Genomic DNA, 22612 nt, shown 5'->3' on the forward strand with positions numbered 1-22612 from the left:
AAGAGAAGTGGAAAGGTAGATAACTGTTAACAGTTCTCTTCCTCTTCTGGTTTCTGCATATTTCAGGGGTTCTAGCAGAAATAGTTTCTTGAACCATCTTAGTAAAATTATTTTCTTTTTTTGGAAAAAAAGCTACATCCCTAAGGCAGGTTTTTCCTCTCTTAAGTAATTTAAAAAAAATACTATAAAAATAAAGTGAATAAAAATATTTAAAATGTGTGTGTAATTCGAAAGGGTTACTTTCTTAAACTGAAGATTCTCTCTTTTAAGAAATTAGTTCTCCATATGAAAACTTGCTGATGCTGAAGAGAATGCTGTGGAGCTTGGTGAATCTCCCAGCAAAAATTTTAGTTTAGTCTGAGGTGCACTGGACTGGTTAAATTCATTTCATCAGTACCAGAAAAGGCATGGGTTTTCTGCATGTTTAACATCCTAAATTGGAGATCTGCACTTGAATTCTTTGTTTTTTTACTATGTGCATCAGATGTGATGTTGTTGACGTGATTAAAATTGGATAAAGAAGTTGTTGGAAAATGCAATCTTAACGATGGTGCTATGTAACTGTTTTGATAGATTGTAAGTGCATAGTGTGAATTAATTCAAATAATACAGTTGTTCTGAGGTAACCTTTTATAAAATTCCTGTTGCTTTTCAGTTTTACTTCTGTATGTGGCAGGGGGAATCCCACAAAAAGAAGTATATTTTTTCAATTTTTTGTTTTTTGTTAATACGGTACTAGAATTGTATATCATTAAATGTATCCCAGCTCTGAATGAAGGGAAATCCATCACTAGAGATCATATCCAACAACTGAGGAAGCTCCGTTTTCCACACATTGTTGCCACTTTTATTCGTACTGCCACTTAAAATCACTCCAGCAGACCTAACAATCATGGCATTTCAACTGAATACTTCAATAAGAGCTTTTCACTGTGGTGATAAATTTTGCTGGAGCTTTTTGGTTTGGTTTCTTATGTAAATGGTTTTTATGGATGATATGGACTCATCAACTAGAAAACTTCATAGCTAGATACCATTTGATTTAGTTTCCATCTGAATTTTCTCTGAATTATTGAAAAAACTTTCGATATTTCAGATAGGCAGACTTGTAACAGGCTATCTAGAAGTTGCATTGAAATAAGAACACAATCTATTAAAATACAAAACCATTTCAGAATTCTTTTGGCTAGTTTCGTTACTAAATTTTTCCTGTTGACAATACTCCCTAAGTTCTTAATAGTAAGATGTTTCTAAGATGTTTGTATAATGTTTTCATCAAGAAAATATTTTAATTATTTTTTCCATCTGACTGTGAAGATATGATTTGAATGAGTCATTCTGAAAGGTCATGGATTTATTTTCAGGAATTTTCCTTGCAACCCAGGGTTATTCCAATTTTGGGACCTCTGTTAAGTTTTCTGCTGTTTCTACAGTGTTTTTTTTTTTTTATATTTTTTAATAAGTTTCTGCTGAACAGCTACTTGGAGGCATTATTAGCCAAGCAAAAGTGCTAATGAACTGAAGCAACTGGGTGAATCTCAGCTTTCTAGTAACAACCTCTCTTCCTCCAAGACAAGTCCTTGCAGTAATTTTTCTTTGCAAGAGATCTGTGAAGTAGCAAACAAACCAAATGTTAGCAAAAAACGTTGCTGTAGATGTTGTAAACAGCTGAGCTATGTTTATATATTAGACTTCTCAGCTTACGTGACTGACAGCCTGTGTAGCTTTTAGTTTCATGACTCTTCTGTCCTGGTATGATCCATGACAGTAAGTTGTTATGCTATTGTTAAACATGTTCTTTGTTGATTTCTGTTGGAGTGAGTGTCTGAATTTCATATTTTTGGGAAATGATGAGTGTTTGTTATTATGATGTTAATGCTATTCTCAGTAAGTCTCTATAATGATATCTGTACCTGAACAAAGCAGTGCTAATTAGCTGCTTCATCAAAGAAGTCCTGCTTGAAAAAGCCATACAGATTGGCTGTCCAGAAGAACAAGCAATCTGTATTTCATGGCCCCCAGCATTTTCATTTTTCACGTAGAACATACTGTGCATCATCTGACATGCCAACCATTTTAAATTTTGCTTAGATCTGTGCAAATCTCACCCATTCTAATGACTGTGTTTTTGTTAGTGTGAAAACCTCCTCCTTTCTCTTGCACCATTCTGATAAAATTACGTGTTCTATGAGTTGCATGATAACATTTTATGTACTGCAATGAATAAAAACTCAACATTTAAGCAAGCGGGGGCTAACCAGATTGCTTAGGAGCATTATTCATTAAATCCAGATCTATTATTTTGTAGTTAAATCTCATTTGAGAAAGAGGTACATTGTAGCAATTCTGGGATTTTACATTGATGCCGTGAAGGCTGTTAAATGGAGTTGGACTCCCCTTAATATGCTTTCGTTATTATTGATACTATTATTGAAGTGTATTATTATCAAAATGGTCGTAAGCGAATATTCTGATTTAAAAAAAAATAATAATAAAAGAAGAATAACAACAAAATTGGAAGTTATATCCAAAAAAATATTTGGAGGCGTTGATTTAAATTAGAAAATGTGGAGAGGTACACAGAGGTGGGCAATTGAGATTTCTAGTTCTAGTTTTGCAGGTCATTAATTTGTTTTGTCCGTAGTTTGGGTAGGGATTTTTAAGTTCTATGTTTGCACCTCTGTCTTTTTTGTTAGAAAGAGATGTCATGTACAAGCAGCTTCTGATGCTTTTTGGTGAACAGTCGGTGCAATTTTTGTATAAAAGTAACAAAAAAAAAGACTGTTCTTATGAGGGAAGTCTTTTGGGAATGTTCCTGATGAAAATACATGTTTCAATTTAGTGTTCAAAGCATCAGGGACAGTCGTGCAGCTGTCTCATGTATTGAAATGGAATTGTTTGAAGAGTTAAGTAAACTATTACTGCGTGTTAACTGGTGTGAATGCAGGAATGCAGTGGATTTGGGTAATGTTTGCCTCCCATTTACTTATAAATACTCCCTTCCAAAGGTGAATAAGGTGTTCAAGTTTAAAATTGTTGTACATGGAGTGTAAATTAAAACAAAAATTGTAGATTTTGTTATAGGATATTCTTTAATTGCATTATAAATACCTTGTAATTCCTTTCAGGACAGCAGCATGAAATATCTTTTATTCAGAATATGGGTATGAAAGATGATTGTGTGTGTTCTTTCACTTTAGGGATACCGAAGTTTGCCCAGTGTAAATTCAAGCTGCCTTTGCGATTAGTTTGCTTTCCAGCTCAACCTTCAAAATCAGCAAACCACAAGCTAACTATTGATACCAATAAACCTCCCATCAGTTTTCTCACCATTTTTCCAGGTAGGTTTTAAAATACGCCTCTGACAGGAGATGTATTAGAAACTCAGGCAGGAATTGTTTGCGAGAAAATTATGAAATAATTAACAAAACTAATAGGAGGATGTTTAAAGTTTACATCATGAAAAAAAATGATGGAATAACATTTCAAAGTAGGTAATTAACCTTGTCTAGTGTATCTGACTTTGATTAAAACCTGAAGATTTTTGTATACAGGGAATGTGAACCAAGATCTACTTTTTATGTATCCAGATAATAATTTGATACAAAATGCAACAGTGGTGTTTTAATGGCGAGAAGGTGGGCATTCATTTTTGGGGGGTTGTGTGGGTTGTCATGAGATATGAAGAAGAAACAGGGTGGAGCATGTCACAAATTGGTACAGTTGCTTTGGAGAAAGATTTGTGAAAGTCTTGAGGTGAATTATGTATAATATTTGCAAGAGTAATATAGTAATAGAAATAGGTGATATATAGGACTAGTGAAATATTAATGAAAAAATATGAATTAGTATTATAAAAAGAAATTCTGCTGTAGTTATGTGCTCATGATTTAGAAGAGATAGAAAAGGTGGAGGTTATCACAGGAATATTCTGTGGTACAATATTGTATGAGCATAAGTGAACCAGTAAGAAGTTAGGATGGATTAGACGAAATGGTTCCAGGATGGAAACAAATAAGTTATTATGCACTGGCATGCAGTACTGGGTTCTGCTTGGTGATACTGAAAGTGAATTAAAACTCAAAAGTATGGAAAAGGCTATGAGAATTGCCTGGGGATTTGAAGAAGAGAATTAAAAGAGAATTACTCATTTAGATGAATAAAACACTGGCAAAAAAAAAGAAGGAAAATGAATAAACAGGGCTTATAAAGTGATAGTGAATAAGTTCAATCTGGCAGTGATTAAAGTTCTGAACTTCAGAGGACAAAGGTTCTGGAACAGTTTTCTGATGAGATGAGTGCTGTGTGGGCCAACAGTTTCAATGCAGTGTTTTTAAGGTGGAGCTGCATCTGTTTCTGGAAAGATTATGTAGTACAAGGTCTGCTCCAAAAGCAGTGCCTCCTGTTTTATTGTGTTGGCCCATGATGTCGGAGGTGGATTTTGGTGGTATGGCAGGAGGGGCTGAACCTTCCAGCCAATAGTCTGTTACATTTTGTTGCTGTGTGACAGGTGGCAGCAGAAGGGCAGTCTGATGGAATGGTGAAATATGAATCATATTTGTTTATAGCATGTTTATAAGTTGTTTATAATATGGTCTTTGGAGAAACTTTACAATTTTGTTGTACTCCTTAGTAAAAATGGTATTTCTCCTGTTTCCTCTTCTACCTTATTTTAAGGAGAAGTTAGTAGGACAGATTCCTTGGAATAGTTCTGAAAGTGCTCTATATTAGATTTGAAGTTATTGTGGTCTAATAAATGCATTGAAATGAGATGCTGGCATGCATAGATTTGCTGAGTAACTAATACTAGTAAGTTAGCTGTTTGTTGTCCTCTTTGCTGAGGGCTGAAACCAGAAGGTACTTGAACATTATCATGATGATAATTTTTGCTTAGGTGCCTGATAAAAGACAACCTGCACTGTTGTGTCCAGGACAGGAGGCAATTTTTACTAGATGACACAGACTGAACCTCTGAGAAAGCTATATTCTGTTTACCAAGCCTAGGCAATTCCATGTAAGAACTGAGTGTAGCTCAACTTCACGTGAACAGTGGGAACATATAGTAATTTACTCCTGATATTCTGTACTTCTCAGGGGGGAGGCAATGTCATGCAATTCAGATTGCATGAGTAGTATAGGAAAGGCAGAGGTTGATATGGTTCTGTCTGTAGCTTGAAGTTTGTTGTACGTGAGAGCTAAATTATAGACAACTATTTCATTTTCTCTTTTAGACTTTGCTGATCCATCTGAGGAAGACCAGGCAAATGTTCTGGGATTTCAGTTCTTAACAGGTTCAAAAATCACTCTTCTTGCTTCAAAAACATCACGTAAGTGCTGTTAAAATGTAGAAGTCTATAGTCCTGTAAAACATAATAGATAATAAGTTAATTGGATAGCGTGTGAGCAAACTGAGAATCATACAAAAATGACTAATTATTTGCAGAGGAACTTAGAAGTTTTCACAGATCATGTCTTGGCATCCCCTGTCAAATATCTAATCATATTGCTGATGTAGTCACAAGATTTTGAAATGAAGCAAAAATTATACTTGGTTATTATAATGAGTATTCTATGCAGTCATTGGAGAAATTGTTTTTTCTTTTGTTGTTATTTTAGCAGTATTTAAAATCAGGAATTAATACTGCTACTATGATCATGTAGAAAAGCAAAGGAACAAAAAACCCCACCTCTTTTCCTCAAATGTATTTCAAGACCTCTGTTTGGAAGTCATCTACTGGAATTTGTGAAAAAAAGACTACAAATCTGATTTCTGACTGTCCACTGACTTTCAGTAATGCTGGACTTTAATTAGGCATCTAACCGTATTCAGGTGCATCTCTAAGTAAATGCCAGTATCAGTAATTACCAGTAAATCATTAAATTTAGGGCTATGGATTCAATCATGTTGATTCTGTATTTCTTACCATGCTTATGGAATGTGTGAAGATACATGTAGATATGCTGTTATCTTGTCCAGCATCTCGTGTACAGGACAGTTTGTGCATTAAGTAGTCGTGTTTCAATGATCTCTGTGTTTGTGCTCTTTCTAAAATAAAGTAAGTCAGCTTTCTTAATGTTAGAGAGTTACAGTCTTGCATTGCAACTCAACTTGCTAAACTTCCTTGTTATGTGCGTGGGAACAAAATCAATTCAGTTGTATTTAGTACTTTCAGTGCTGATAAAGCAGAAATTCTTCAGTTATTACAGCAAACTGAGAAGTTGAAAAGCTAAAATACCAATCACATGTTGCAGGGAGTTCAAATGGAACATTGAATGCTCTATGAAAATTATTTTGAGTAAGTGAAAAATTAGTGTCTAGTTTGATCAGAAATTCTTTCAACACAAAAATAATCTGCCTCACTGTGTTTTCAAAATGTGGTATTCATGATAAATAAATGATGATGATGTCAACTGCATGCTATGAAATAATATTTAATGCTCTTTATAATGTAGTCAGATGTGTTACATACAGAAACCAGCTGGAAAATAGTTATTAAAGGACTTTCTTTGTACCAAGCATCACTTTACTTTTCTAAGGCTCGAATCCATTTGTATTAGTTGTTACGCACTGTTTGCGTGCTGTTTCATTGTTAGTTTGTTTTCAATATTTATTTGAATAGACAGTAGGTTTCAAAAGTTTGCACTGGCTAGACATACAGCGATAGGTTCTAGAAACTGAAGAATTTAAGGGATTTTTAAGTACCTTTTTATGGATTACCATTTAAACCTCTTATTTGAATTATTGCAAAGTCTGATGATACTGTGCAAGGGAAAATTTATCTTTGTAATGAATATATTTCAACTTCTAGTGAGGCTATAACTTCTAGTTTGTTCATGCAAACCCTCAAGTTTTTCCTACAGGTTTGTTTAGTCACTCACTAAGAATGACGCTTGCAGTCTTACTATAAACTTTCCCACACTACATTACTTGTTCACTTTACAAAGGAGATTCAAACAACTTTTTCTCTTAGTGTGACTACTCATTTATCTTGTCTGGGAATCTTTAGAAAACAAATGAGTTACGTGATGCCTACTTCCATGTAATGCTCTGTTTCCAGCATTTCCACATGCACTGGATTGAATTGGTTATGGAATTTCTCGGCGTGGGGCATGTAGGGGGGTCGCACAGGCTATCCATAATACAAAAACATTCCTTGGTAGACTTTTGTAGTACTAGAATTACTGTGCTTGAGTAGGCAGACCCTATACAGAGCTAATAAACGTGGATGAAGGTGTGTTATTTGGAAGGTACTATTAGTTTGCTACCAAAATAATACTGCTGAGTTTTTACTTTATAGAAGCGATTGTGTTGCACAGTCATTGTAGAAAGGTTCTTCAAAAAGAAAATTGTATATGTGGATAAATAGTGATAGAAAAAAAATATAAATCACTGGAGCTGGTTGACCCTTGTTCCTTTTTTTCCATGAAAGAAGTTAGTCTTGGACAATGGACACATCTTTGCAATATTCCTTTCTGAATAGGCCTTAAGTTCTGGATGGGAAAGGCTGCATGTAGAAGTGAAAGTCTCCAGGTTGGGTTGGGTTTCACTGCTGACGCTGCAGACAAGAATGACATCTGTATTCACACTTATATTAATTAATTAATTTTTAAATTAATTTTAATTATTTAATCCATTGTAAACAGTGTAGTAATTGAAGATGTTACTTCAGCTTGTCAAAATGTCAAAATGTCTGCTGTAAAGACACCCAGAATGAAGTTCTTTTTCAGCTGGAAGTTAAAATGAACTTAGCCTGTGTAGATTAAAGTTTTAATATTTTTGTTGAAATGTCTTTGAAACTGGTTTTAATCAAAGGGTAAAGAAGAATTGACTGCTACCTGTCATTGTTTTTTCTCATGGCAAGGGCTTCCTAGCTGAGAAGCAAACTGAATCTTCCAGGCTTCTTGCAGATAAGCTGCTGGCAGGGCAACTAATCATGCTTATTGCAGGGTGAACTAGTAGTACTACCTGCTGTGATGTTTAAGCCCTTGTTACCTATTAACGATCCTCTGAGTCTTCTGCTTTTCTGTTTGAGAGTATTTCTGAAAATAATCAATTGTAAATTTTCTGTAAGAAATCTTATTTTAACAAAAGCCTAACACAAATAGGTTAACAACCGTAAAAGTTTTTTTCTATTTTCTATTTCTATTTTTTTCTGTATTAAAGCACATACTCAGTGCTTCTAAGGAATTTCACTTTCCTACAGTTTTTAACTGTAATTTGTCTTTCTTTTTGAGTGCTGGAAGGTCATGTAAAGCAAATGATTACTCAGGTCGTGATAAAATTAGATTTTGTTTGTATTGACCAACAAACAGTGAACCTAAATTTGCTTTTTGAAGGAAATTAGTTTTATCAATTTCAGTCATTAATATATTAGACATGTCAATTATATGTGGAATGTCTGTTGGTTTGGTCTGAAAACATCTGAGCTAATTTCCCTTAAGGAAAAATCACTTAAGGCAAAGTATGATAATAAATTGAACTAAACCCAGCCATTACATTGAGAGTATTTAAAAATATGGGTATTAGGTTGAATGTTATCTTTAGCAGATGGTGTTCTTTTCTTTAACAGACATGTTTTTAAATAAAACTTGCTTCTTTCCTGTTACACTGTAAACAGAATTTGTCATTTTCTATTCAGTGAAATGTGTATCCTGGGAAGGATGCCAGTGGTAATGTCAAACAATTTGAATTACTGATGTTGAGAAAAATTTAAATAGTGCATTCGACTTCTAAAGAATTTTGCTTCATTTGATATACTGTGTTCCTTATTGATGAGACTGAAAAAAAAGAATTGTTTTGTATCAAAAAACCTCAACTCTGTTTCTTCATAGTTGACTTTCTGTCTTTCCCTTCGATAACATTTATGGGTAATGCCAAGAAATAAAATAATGTTGCTAGAAAATGTATCAGACAAAAAAAAAGACACAATTATCCACAACAGTTTTCATTTTAATATTTAATTAGTTCTCATATCATGAAATCAGAAAACAGAACTATAAAAAAATGGAGTAGAAGCAGAACAGTAGTAAGATCTCACCCTGTTCTCCTCATAATTTGAAATTCACTAAAATGTGATAATGAATGAACTTGCTGGGATAGAGAACACTAACAGAATCTTTGTGTGTTTTTTCATTTCAATTGTGTTAACATTTTCTACACTAAGCTACATTAACAAAACTATATTGTATACTGGATCGATAAGACACTGATTAATACTATCTGCTAGAGTGAAGCAGAGCGCTAAGAAAGCCAAATATTGTTACCTGTGATTACAGAGTGGTTAACAGTTTCCCACTGGAAGATATCATAGGAAATAGAGAAGTACTAAAAATTATATTAGTGAATGTATTGTCCAAGAACTCAAGATCTATGTTTCCAAAAGGCATTCAAGATTTTATGTGGAATGTAGTTGGTTTGATACAACTGTTACCAGTTGCTGAGGATGCTGTGCTTCTCTCATGATCCAAAGTGAATTGAGCCTGACTCTGCCTCCAGGCCCAGAAAAACTTGTTAAGGCTGCATTATGCCAGGGAATGCAGGCAGCCTGTTGTTAGGTCTTAATATCATCCAGTAATTCTCATTTCCTTCTCGTAGTAGTTCATAGTTATCTGTGCTTTGTGAACAGGCCCATGATACAGGACAGAAGTTGCTTTAATGCTAGTGAGCATGTATCTTCTGTGAAAATCCCTATTACAGACTTTGTATTTATAAAGTTAGTTACATTGCTATGTATTATTTATGTTGTATAGTGAATGCATATGGCTTAAATGTACGTATTGTTAGTCTTGTACTTGTTCTTCTTTTCAAAGAACGATACAGGATCCAGAGTGATCAGTTGGAAGACCTTTGGCTGATAACAAAGGAATTAACACTTAGACTGGAAGAACATTTCAAAAAGCAAAATTGCAAGGACTTTGCATGTACCTTTTCTGGCTCTGTTCCTCTGCAAGAATACTTTGAACTAATTGATCAGCATTTCGAGGTGTGTCACACAGCATATGAATAGCTGCTATTGTCCCAGTTCAAGATTATTTGTTATTGTTAAGAACAATCCATTTAAAACTGTGATCACAGGCATGTAACAATTTGTCTTTCAGAAAATGTGAAGATGTATCTGAGCAAATGACATTTTTTCCAGCACTGGGTATTTCTTAAAGTTATGAGTTGTACCTTTACTCTGAAATGATCTGATGCTCCATTCCTTTTTTGGTTGGCTGGAGGAGCTGAACATGTTCAGCCTATGGAAAAGAAGGCTCCAGAGAGACGTCATTCATTCCTTGTAGTTCTCAAAGGGAGCTCATAAACAAGAGGGAGATGAAATTCTTACGGAGTCTGACAGGGCAGGGTTGGCTTTAAACTGAAAGAGGAGAGGTTTAGATTAGATGTTAGGAAGAAATTTTTTTACTCATATCATGGAGAGACATTGGAACAAGTTGCTCAGAGAAGCTGTGAATGCTCCATCCCTGGAGCTGGTTGAGGCCAGGTTGAATGGGGCCCTGGGCCCTAGTGAGTGGCAGCCCTGACCATGGCAGGGTTTGGAACTAGATGGTCTTTAATGCCCCTTCCAACCCAAGGCATTCTATGATTGTGTGTTTCTCTGATTCTAGTTATAGCATGTTAGCTATACAAATGATATTATTTTGAAGACTGCAGTTTTTGTTAGGGACTTGCTTGTTTTAGAGGTTTGTAACAGAAAATATAAAGCTGGTTATAAAATAAAACAGAAATTTTTATTACCTGGGCATTTAATATATGATGTTCAGTGTTTTGTGAATGTTTCAAGAAAGCTGTACCTGATAGATGCATGAGAAAATGAAAAGATTTCATTTCAGAGGAAGAAGTCATTCAGTCAGTGCAGAATTTATTGCTTTTATTCATGCTTAGGGGAATAACCATTTACTTTTTACAGTAATTAATAACAAGCCTAGTCCACTGGATGTGTGTATCAAATAGTACGTGAATCTGAGCAGAAACCCTTGAGATTCTGGTGGTGAAATTTCTTTCTTACTGATAGGCTCTTTGATGAGATACTTACGCATTAGTACATACTATATTGGCTGTTGGAAATTATTTTTGACTTAAGTAGCAAATAGTGATTCCTGAAAGTGTTAGTAAGTTTCACAGGGAGCATAAAATTAACCACACCAATGGTATTTGAATGAGTAATTGCTCTCAAGAATTTTACTGTAAGTTCCTCATTTCATTTTGAATGGACATATAAAATGCATATAACCCTTAATCTGAATTCTTGAAAATGTTTTAATTGCAGCTACGCTTGAATGCTGAAAAGTTTCAGGAGCTGTTATCTGAAAGGGCCATACAATTCAGAGCTATTGAGCGACGATTGCTGACACGATTTAAAGATAAAACTCCTGCTCCTCTTCAACATCTGGACACCTTGCTAGAAGGAACGTTCAGAGAGGTCAGTACAATTTGATTATGAACATAATCTTCGTTTATTTTGTTGGTAAAACTTAGCTTCAAGCATATAGGCTATGCTTTCCTGGTTATGTGTACAATACAAGAGACCAGGAAGCAGTAATTTGTTTAACTTAATATTCCCTGTAAGTTTCCAGATGATTTGCAATAGTTTTATTTAATTTGTTGCCACAAAATTGTTGCTGCTGGGTCACACCAGCTTGATAACACATCACTCTTCCCTAGCTGATGTTGGTAGTGTAAATATTTTATAGTTCATGTGAAAGTATTTTATAGTTCATAGCTTATGTAAATATTTTATGGTGCTGGTGGAATGGTTTGGCTGGTGTAACATTCACAACAAATTTGTCTGAGGCTGTCCATGTCCTTCTGCATGGGGTTTTTATGTTCTGATGATTTCAAAATGCAGTCACTATGGAATAACGATGCTTAAAAAGTTAAAGATAATAAAAATATTCCTAAACCATCCCCATACTGGAAGTACATGACAAAGAAGAAAACCGTTTTCTCCTCTTCTCCTGCATCAACTCCACATCGCTTGAGGAAGAATAGTTCTACTGTGTGCTCTAATGCAGCTTTTCTGTAAATTAGAGAAAAAGTGCCTTTCCTTTTGTGTTTGGACATAAGAGAAACACACTGTATTTCCATCTTTACTTTTAACGAGTTAACTGTGAGATGATTTCTAAAACAAAAATACTGTGTCACGTTGACACATAGATCATTTTTTAACAGTTTGAAATGGCACGACTAAATAATCCCTACAGATAAATAAAAGTGGGTCTCTTGAGTTTACTTTTACTATGTGGAGATGTTGTTTTTTAAACTTAAAACCAATTGGGAAGAAATTTCCATTTATTATGAATATCTCTGTTTTGACTGCTGTTTGTTTCACTCAGTCTGTAGGACTTGGACTCTATGTGTGCAGCTTTCTTAATAGAATTGCTATTATATGTCTTGTGTGTGTATATATATATGTGTGTATGTATGTATACCACATGTATACACACACACACACACGTATATTGAAGCTGTAGTGGTGTAATCTCTTCTGGTCTGGCCTGATAGAAAGGTATCTTTTTCTGCTTCCTTTATTTCTTTGCATTACAACAGTTATACAGAAAATGTATAAAAGTTTTTCTAGTACAAATCTGATAATATTAGGAGCCATTGTTTTCATCTTCACAATAAGGGATAAACATATAAGCAGGCATGGTTGTGTGCAGTGATGAAAGGTTTTCTTTATTTTTATTCCTTACTCCTTTTCATTATTTTCTCCTAGAATTTGTCTTTATGAATTATGTTGTATATCTAAGTAGGTTTGAATGAGTATTACAGCAGTTAACAAATACCAATGTACAGTGTTCTATTTTGAAAGGAAAAGATGTTGTATATGTGGTAGTTATGTATAGTAGAAAAGCAGAAGTGTCATTATTGTGTTGCTTAAGACTGATCTGTAGGAAGACCACGTGAAAATCATTGAAAATAAATAGATGATATTTACGTGCCTGTGAATGATGATTTGATAAAGTCTGGTTTAAAACAAAATTACTGGTGCAATTTGCTCTTACCATGCTATTAGCTCTTGCTCTGAAAAACAGTTTAGTTGGATAAATTTATAAGTAATTGAAGTAGTTGAGATTACATAGATGTTTCTTGATTTAAAGGACTTTGCTGAAATTTCATATTCAAATTTTATGGTAGCTGTTGCAAAAATATGTACTTGTAATATAATGTTGATTCTGTAGAAACATGTTATTTCTTGAAAGTGTAATTGAATGATCTTTAATCTCTCTGATGTGTTTTCTGTGATACCAAAAAAATCATAATTTGGCAGTAGCCTCAGGTGCTTGCCTTGGGATTATAGTTTTCATGCATTGACTCTTGACATGCATTACTGGGGCTTCCAGGTACAAACTGGAATTAACATAAGGATCCTAAAAATCAGGTGATTCCGTTTATTTTGACTCACATGGATTTTAATCCAACCAGTCTAAGTAGTTCTAGATATGTTTATATGTAAACTGTCTAACCCTGTGTTTAAAAGGTCTGTGCCTTTATATTCTTTTATGAAAGAAGAGAAGGGATGGATTTGAAACGTGGGGGTGGAGTTCTCCTAGGGCACTAACTGTTGCTTAGCCAACTTGAAGTGGTTGAACTGTTCAATCTTGTCTCAGTTGCATGTTTAAAGTTTAGAAAAAAAAAGAAGTGATGACAAAGAAGCTTCTCTATGTTGCATTGTGCTAGAACAAAATGAAGGAAAGTTAAAACAGATCATGAAGCAAATAGGTTTATCTGTATCCTCACACTTCCATCATGTGTAATAAACCTAGCTACCTTCCCGTTCTTTTTTGCCACTGTTGCACAGTGCCACAGATCATCCCATGTTCTAAGGCTGATTCATCACCCCTCTTTAAAACTTCTAACTATTCTGTGTTTTTAAATACTGAAATATCAACTTTTTCTCCATCATCAGTGGCAATTTTTGTGCTAATTATCTGGCCAATGCAGTAGCCAGCCGGACAAGATGGATGATGTCAGAATTCTTGACCTTGGCTCAGTGTAATAACTAATAATGTCTCTCTCCACTCCCAGTCTGCTGATTTAGAAAAATATATAGGAACTTAAAGACTTGTGTAAAATTTAGTAGTGGTTGTTGGAAACAACAACTACATGAACTAGGAATAGACTGTCACGACAAGTCTTGACATGTGGTCAGCACAGTTGTGCAACATTGGAAAACTAGGCTTCGTAATTGAATGGATCCTTATTTTTTGACTGATTATACATTTTAGTTTTTCTTTATGTAAGGCACTGATTTGTTTTCTTCTGTTATCTTTTTATTTATGTTGTTACTGAAAAGCTTGCCACAGAAATACTTGGCTGCAAGCAGCAAAGAAATAGCTTTCAGTGTAATTTTCAGACACTGCCCTATGAACAGCCAGATGTCTAGTTCATTATGCTTTCCTTAGTATATAGCCTGTACCTGTATCTTGCATCTTCAGAAATCTGCTTATCAATTGTAGCTTGTAAAATCCAAGCTTATAGGATATTTTCATTTAAAACCTCTGTTGTGTGAAATGAGAACAAAGGATCCAAGAGTCCTCCAACTTTTGGAGAGGTTGAGCGTAGGTTAGTGTTTATAGTGAATAGGAAAAAATACACAAGTGCTAAAGATTAATTTCAGTGTTGATTTTTTTATCTGCTCTCCCTTCAGGTTTCCTGTGTTGCTTTTCTTATTAATATAGCTAACAACATTGGAAAGTCAGTGAATCTCTTAAAATTTGTCAACAGATTGAACTGCTTCCAGTCAGAGATACTGTGAATTGCCGTTTAGAGTAAAGAGGGTGATTCCATCAGGAAAATCCATTTGAATTCTTTACACTGTAGAAAACTGTATAGGAATTTGTCACCAGTTTATTCACACGTTAAGAGTATCTCTTATCCTTGAGATGTATGATCTAACTTGTTCTTCAGGCATGCTGTCCTGAATGTTAGTTGGGGATCTTGGGCATTGTGGTAGTGGCTTCTGAAGGAAGAGGTGAGTTTTGCAAAGAATCTGAAAGTCAAGTGAACACACTGGTTCTTCTGAGTAGTAATGTCATAGGAGTTGATCTTTTTGTTACACACGTGAAAGAATTCTGAAGTGAGATGTTTCTAACGTTTTCAGTACATCTTTTATCATAGCCTGATGTAAACAGATTATTCCACGCTTTTGAGATGAAATATGAGCAACTGTGTTACGAATTAATGCCTAATCAAAAGCTAGCTTCGTAGTTTTTTTTCTGATGACAATTGAGATAACTGGTTGATTCTGAAATGTATTTTTAGAATCATATGATTTCCTCCCTGGAATTTTGGCTCTTTGCGTGGAAGCCACTATTGCAATTAATGGTAGACAAATATCCTAATGTAGGTGTGTTACGTCCTTCTTGTCTAACACATTTGATCAGTTCTCAGAACAGATCCCTGTCTGATTTAAACCTGCATTATTCCAGACAGGCTGATGTGTAAGACATGGGAATCTGGCTGTATTTTTGAGTTTTCTTTTATGACTAGGAACAATCCGTTGCTTCACCAGTATTCCATGTGAGCTAGATGTAAAGTTTCTGGACGGCATCTCATTTATAACTGTGTCTAAGGTGACAAAAAACTGTACTTTCTTTACAGCACTATTCTAACAAAGTTACGTGGCTCACAGTTTAGAGATGGTTCATGATCTGCCTTCTAAGAACTGAAGTCTAACTTTTTTACTTTTTTTACCTTTCTCTGTAGATCTGATATAATCTTCTTCTGTGCTGTTGGATGCTGGATCTAGCAGAATTATGGATGTTCTCTGTCCCTATGTCTATGGGCATGTACTTGAGGTTCAATCCCTTATCTTGGAAACATGTAGATGTATGGAAAACAGTGCAGCCCTCACTGGAAGTTTCTGACTTATTTTCTTCTCTTCAGTGAGAGGTTTGGATTTTGTCACTGCCTCTTGACAGGAAGCATCAATTTCTTCTCTTTGCCTTTGTTCTATTAGCTTGATTCCTGCTCTGTTTCTACTCTTAGAATAAGATTTCCCCCAGCTATCAAATGACTCCTCCTTTTGATTTCAGATCTGTTATTCTTTGGACTTGGTTCCAAACTCACCTGATTGAACTGTCTCCCTATAATCAGCCATTTTTTACGTTAGGAAATTGGAAGTCCTCAAGGCTGGTGACACTTGGTTTCGAGCTGCCTGCTAGATGCATTAATTCCTTTTGATATTTCCAAAGCAGTTTCAGCACAAAAATGAGGAATATATCAAAGATAAACGCCCACATCTAGGAAGGCAAAAGACAATTTATAGGCAGTAATAGAAAAGGATATAGTTGTGTGTGTGTGTATGTGTACATATACATAATTCATCATATATTTAGTCTTCAGAATTGTTCCTGAATGTCTTTCTAATATCATACATCATATTTAGTTCCGTGATAGCTGATTGCAACAGTACCTAATGTACTAAAGAAATGAATAAACATCTTCCTGTCTCTCTCCATACTTCACATCCATCTACTGATTTCAGAACCTAGGCTCTTGATCTCTGATCTGCTATGGAGGTGTAACACTAAATAAGTGTGGGCATTAAATATATGCACATATTTAGCTCAACGTAATTTTATCCTCTGTTAAAAGCACAAGTGCTGTTTCTGCAGTATTTTAACACTTGCAGTGCATAGAACACTTTGATTTTTAGTGATTTGTGGTCAGTAGCAAATAAAACTCATTATGTTCTATTCACTAAAGCGCACTTAGAGTGTCATTAGAGGTCCATTAACTCTTTGTTCAAGCCCCTTAGCTCCTTTCCTTGTTTATTAATCGGTTGATAAAAATCTCACAACTGATTTTTAGTGATTGATTATTCACTCTAGAGTTCCACTTCTGACACACATGGCCTCAGGAACTCAACATTTTGAGAATGATTCATTGCTTGATTAGTAAGGACTTAACCTCAAAGCAAAACCATTAGGGTTTATCATGCGTGACTCAAAGGCTATATATCACACCCACTCCTGTAGTAGTCATTTTCCCCAGATAATGTCAGTGAGAACTGCACCCATGGTATAAATTAGCTCTTTTTGGCTTGAATAAATAAATATACTCTTCTTTGAAGGAGTTGCATTTAACTTCTCATTTTGTAGCTGTTTCTGCTAAATGTACTGTTTTTTTGTGGGATTTTTTTTTTTTTTCATAACCACTAAAGATAGCTTATTGGTTTTTACATGTAATTAAAATTCTCTATTTTACTGGTGTTCAAACAGGCTTTGTTTCTGTTTCTCTAAGACTTATTTAGTACCATGAAGGCTCCTTTTTATTTGAAGATGTATTCCAACTCTTTCATAATTAACTTGGGATGTGTTTATTGAGATTACTCGCACAACTCTTCTGTATTTCAGTCTGTGGTAGCAATTATTTGCTTCAGTGAGGGACAGTAATCACATAAGATCAACTAGTTTATGGGACAAACAGCTAAAACTGATTGCTTCATCAATCCTCACTGCCCTTTTTGAGAGAAGCTTAAAGACCCATGTAAAAGGATGCCACTGTCACAAGAAGGAAGAGTTGGAAGTAAAAAGTCTCTGTGTATGTAGCTGAGGCACAGAGCACCTCATCTAGGATCTTCTGAGCTGCATTCAGCCCAACTGTCATGTCACATTCTCAGCAAAAAAGGGTTTCAGCTTCACTCAACCATGTCTACTGAATTTCCCCCCCTGAACTGCTGAATAGCCTGGTTTATAAACCCTCTTCTCCATCCAAATCGTCAGAGGGCCAGAGGTGAATTCACCTCCCACCACTGGTCTTGTTCTTATTTTAGAGCTTTTGCATCAGCTTAACCTGTCAGAGGATTCCTCAAACTTTGATTTAGTCCTCAGGAATTCGGCCAGATTGTATATTCTTGGTATATAAAGGCAGTGGCAAGAAGTGATTCATCTAATTCACTTTTCCTTGACTAGTGCCTTTTTTAAAAAAAAAACTACTGTTTTGCAAGGCTATATATTCTATTTTCAGCCTAATGTGATACAGGCCATGCATCCCTTGTGAGATGAGATCCCTCATCTCTCTAGAGACAGAAAGGACCTATGAACACTTGAATAAGTGAAAATGGAAGCAGTGAGCCACAATTCCCAAGAGAAACAAACACAGATGTCATATTTATTTGAAATAAATATTTATATCATCTTTTAATCTGAAATATTGTATACCTTTGCTGAAGCTTAAAGTATTGCCAGGCTGTCTCACTGGAAGAAATATATAGGCAAGCAAGGAATTGCTACGCAAGTAGTGTAAGCAAAACTTGAATAAAAAACTGCATGCCATCTTCATAAAAGATGGAAACCCCTCTTATTTCATGCTTCTCAGTAATTTTGCTGTATTAGCACTATAATTCTGTGGTACAACTGAGTCATAAAAGCATTAGAGCTGGTAACAGCTACTTATTGTATGTGGTGAAAGATGTAATGGCTTTGCAAGTTTGCATACATAGTCTTTGTGAAATAGCCCATTTAAATTTGGTTACCCAGATGTGATTGTGAAAGCACAATTGCTGTGCCTTCAGGTAGTTGAAATAACATAGCAAACTAGATCATTTTCTGCTATAGTTTACAGTAAGTTATACCAATTCCTTTAATTTACAGCAGATGATAATTGCACATTGTGGTTGGATGACAATACATGTTAGTTTCGATTTCTTGCAAAGTAGGAGACTTTAATACTCGGATTTAGTGAAATGTTCTTTATGCTTGTGTTCATCGTTATCAATTTATATGTTTACTATAGCAATGACTGACTGTATGATAGAGCACTGTGTAATTTAATAGTATTTTACTCCAAATTCTGGTTTAAGAAATGATGCAGGACACACACTGAAGACAATTAAAAAAACATGTCTGAAAAACAAAACTTCCTGTGCAAAACTGGGAAATAAATGAGGGCTGAAGTGTCTGAAGTATTTACCCATCTAATGCTCGAAGATCTTGATGTTAGTTCTGAACTGGAGTTGGTTGTTTTCGTATTTCTTTTTAGTTTAAGCCCAGCAAGACCAAGCTATTTTGTCAGCTAGCTCAATCTGAAGTAATTTTACATCAAGTCCTCCAATGACTTTTTCCCATGAACACACAGAGAACAAGCATCTTAATTACTATTCTTTTGACCTTAGGCACTCTTACAGGTGACATAGATGACATTTTGCTTAGTCGTTCATGATGGCTACCCCAAAATGACTCATATGAATCATGTTCTTGACTGATGTCAGTAGACCTCCAGTCATTGCAGTGCCTGACTCCCACCTCCAGAGTATGTCATGCTGCTTACTTGCCCCTTGTGCTTCCACATAGTAAGTATTTATATATTGTAAAGCCTGTAATTATTCTGTAGTAGATAATTTAAGCCAGTGTGAAAAAGAAAGTGTCTAATGCAAAAAGGTGTAATAAAGTGAAGGGGTTAGAAGTCAGGAAGCAAGAAGAGAGTAAAGATGAGTATCATAACTTTATAGGCATCATGTCAAGGTTTTTATTAAATAAAATGTTCCATCACCACTGCTTACCTTTAGCTCTTTGAAGTTTTGTGGTTGCCAGTTTCTTGATGTAATGTTGGTAATTTGGTGTGGATAGAGCCTTGGAGTTATTTAGACATCATAAAGTTAAGCATCTGCTTGAGCTCTTTGTTGGATGAAGGACCAGCTTGCTCAGATCTTGAGATGGTAAGCTTTGGCTGCAAGTGCTATTCATCCTTTTTGCTAGAAACCTATTGGTCAACCTAGAAAACATTTTGTGTGAGTGCTGGAGGCTGTGTTTGCTGGTCTAAATTCTTATGACAGGATGGAGAGATGGAAAAAGAAGCATTATGCATCAAAGGAACTGGGTGTTTTAGAATGTATTTTTACAGGAATAGTTCCCTTTCCCTTTAGGAAATTTGAAAGCACTTGGTACAGGTAACATATTTTTATCTTGTTCATTGTTTATACACTTTGCACCAATCTACTTATTAAAACCCAAAGCCTATTAAAGGCCTTTGAATTCAGAGTCTTTCATGTTACAATGTGTCTATTTACTGCCTTCAGTAGGCTTGTAATATATTTAGCTTGACGAGGTTAACAAGCATACCTTGGAGTGTTACTTTTATTTTCTGTTCTGTGGCACTTAACAAAATCCCATTATACAATTAAGTAGTATTATAATGCTAAAATGTTAATTTGTTCTGCATTCCGTTAAAATTGAATTTTTTTTTCTTGTGCACCAGCCCATGAGTTTTGTATAAAACCTATAATTTAAGCACTCCACCAGAGAAATGCCCTAAATTAGTAACCTTTTGCCTTTGGTACCTTAATTACATGTCATTATTTAGTACTTAAAGAGCAACCTCTAGCTATTGGTTAAATATTTGCTAGCTAATTAGATTTGTCATGTTAAAGAAAACAGTAGCCCTTGCCTCTGTCCTAATTTGAATTGGGGCTTCAGAGTTTTGAGAAAATGCTTTTTTTTCCCATGCTTTCCGGGAGAAAAATTGAACTTTTTGCATTTTCCATGTGTTTTTGTTTTGGTTTGTTGTTTTGTTTCCTATTTAGCGAGTGTGTTGTCGTGCAATAGCTATCTATTACTTCTCAATAAGCAACTGAAAATCTGTTTTAATATATGTGTTTTAGAGAAGGCTGACCTGTCTCAGTATGTTATGTGACTTCTGGGTATGTTTACTTCTCCCAGTTTTTATGAGCATCTGATATACTCAATTTCTTTTCTTTGTATTGTTGAAACAACCATGAAGCAGAATATATTTTGACTGCTATTATCTGTCTTTCAGATTTCTATTTTTTTTACCTATTAGTGGAAACGAGTGTGTATTGTTTGATCAGATTCACAAGGAATACAATTCATTAGAACATCTGCTAAGCTATTTTCTGACATGCATGAGGATTGTCTTTCTCCTATAAATTTTTTAATGGGATGTGGGAATTGTACAGTGCAAAAATTACGAACAATTTATAGGTTGACTTTATCTTCAGTATTATATTCATGTGTTCTGGGTTGTGTTACTTTTGCATTTTATCATTCTACCTTTTTCTGTTTTATTTCCTTTGTGTGAAAGCATGTGAATGGATCGTAGTTCATGGTTGCAGTTAGATAGGATTCTATGATGTGAAATACCTGTGATACTCAATATATATCTTGCATTATTTCCTACTCTGAGGTCCACGGAAAAAAAGTAGTGGAAACTCGTCTACAGCAGGTTCTGTTTGATTTGCCTCCTAGCCAGTCATTCAGATCAATATTTCCCCTTACTCTTATCTAGGTCTCCATTTGCTGTCTGCACTGTCCATTTGTTTTTGGAAGCCTAATGTATCCAAATAGTTTCTTCATCATTTCTTTGCATTTGTTTTATTGCATTGCAGGTTAAAAATCGAAGAGGTTGGCACAGTTACAAATTGAAGTTCAGTTCTCCATTTATATTCGTCGTTGTAATGCCACTGAACTTTTATTTTTAAAAATCCATTGGAGACAAATGGAGAAATTTATGCTGGTACAAGTCTTCAGTTTGCTCACATGTTTTTCTTCTGTAGGAAGTCCATTTATGGAACTGGGTAACAGTTGATCTCTAGTGTATAACTTTGTTACTATGAAAAGCACTTTTCATTTCTGAAAATGTATAATTCATTTGATTTTTCTTGAGGTAGGGATCATGGTGAGGAATGCCAGTAGTGCTCTTACAGAGAAACTTGTTGGCTGACTGGGGATAAGTAGTTTATTCCATGAAGTAGGTAGATCCTCTGATAATTTGTTTTCACATTTTCTGTACGTATTTCCTTTGTCCTTTATAGGTTCTAAACCTGAAAGCTCTGAAATCATTACTTCACTATTCATGCATGGGTATGAGTGATTTGTAGGTTATTGACTGCATTTATTCACGTTTTCAAATTCAACAAGGCAATCTGTAAAGGCAGTGGCTGTCCAAGAGGCTCAGTTCTTTGGAGAGAAAAAAAGTGTTCTATGGAAACTTTTCCCTGAGAGGAGTTTTGAGATTTATGTGGATTACAGAGTTGTAAGAAGGGTCATTCCTTAATTTTCTTTCCGAACAAAAATGCCAAGACACAATTTTAGCAGGTAATAATAAAAATTGAAAACTGTTTTGTGTTCTGGGAGTGGTGCCAACATATCTGTATTTGCAACTCCCAGGACAGGTCTAAGAGTGAAAGCTTTTCCTCATTGCCCTCAGAAGACTGCTAGAACAAGCCTGTGACATTTCTGTTCCATTGCATCTGTGTTATTTACTTCCCTTTTGCATTATTTTCTTTAGAAGTTTATGGTCAATGCAAGGCGGGGGAAGAGGAAAGTCGTAACCCTTTGTTTTGATCACAGGTGCATTTTTCTAATAGGAAGTCACGTTTCATTTGACATGTGGGATGTCTGAATGATTCTGTAATAGATCCTCAGCTAGAATAAATTATGGGAGTTAATATATCTGACTGTGAACACAAACTGGGGTCTGTTTTCTAGCCCAGGTAAGTTTTCTTCAGGTTCTTCTAGTGAAGCAACTCAGATTTAAAGATTTCCTAAATTGTTATGACTTTCTGAAGAGATTCAAAGTCTTATTTTATTAGTTGAAGCAACTTATGCTGTCTCTCGACGTTTTACTATTTGAGCAAACTGATGA

At 35.1% G+C, this 22612-nt stretch overlaps 1 protein-coding gene across 1 annotated transcript in view; it reads left to right on the top strand.

The window, feature by feature from the left end:
• Positions 1-22612, top strand: part of BBS9 (Bardet-Biedl syndrome 9) — a 271708-nt gene that overhangs the window by 64905 nt on the left and 184191 nt on the right. Inside the window, exons 15-18 of the mRNA XM_042817230.1 lie at positions 3201-3341; positions 5232-5327; positions 9811-9983; positions 11271-11423. Coding sequence (XP_042673164.1) covers positions 3201-3341; positions 5232-5327; positions 9811-9983; positions 11271-11423 — 563 coding nt within the window. The remainder of the gene's footprint in view (positions 1-3200; positions 3342-5231; positions 5328-9810; positions 9984-11270; positions 11424-22612) is intronic.

Source organism: Centrocercus urophasianus, unplaced genomic scaffold, assembly GCF_019232065.1.
Source record: "Centrocercus urophasianus isolate 14NV4802_14NV808 unplaced genomic scaffold, USGS_Curo_1.0 seq_16, whole genome shotgun sequence".
NCBI classification, from domain to species: Eukaryota; Metazoa; Chordata; class Aves; order Galliformes; family Phasianidae; genus Centrocercus; species Centrocercus urophasianus.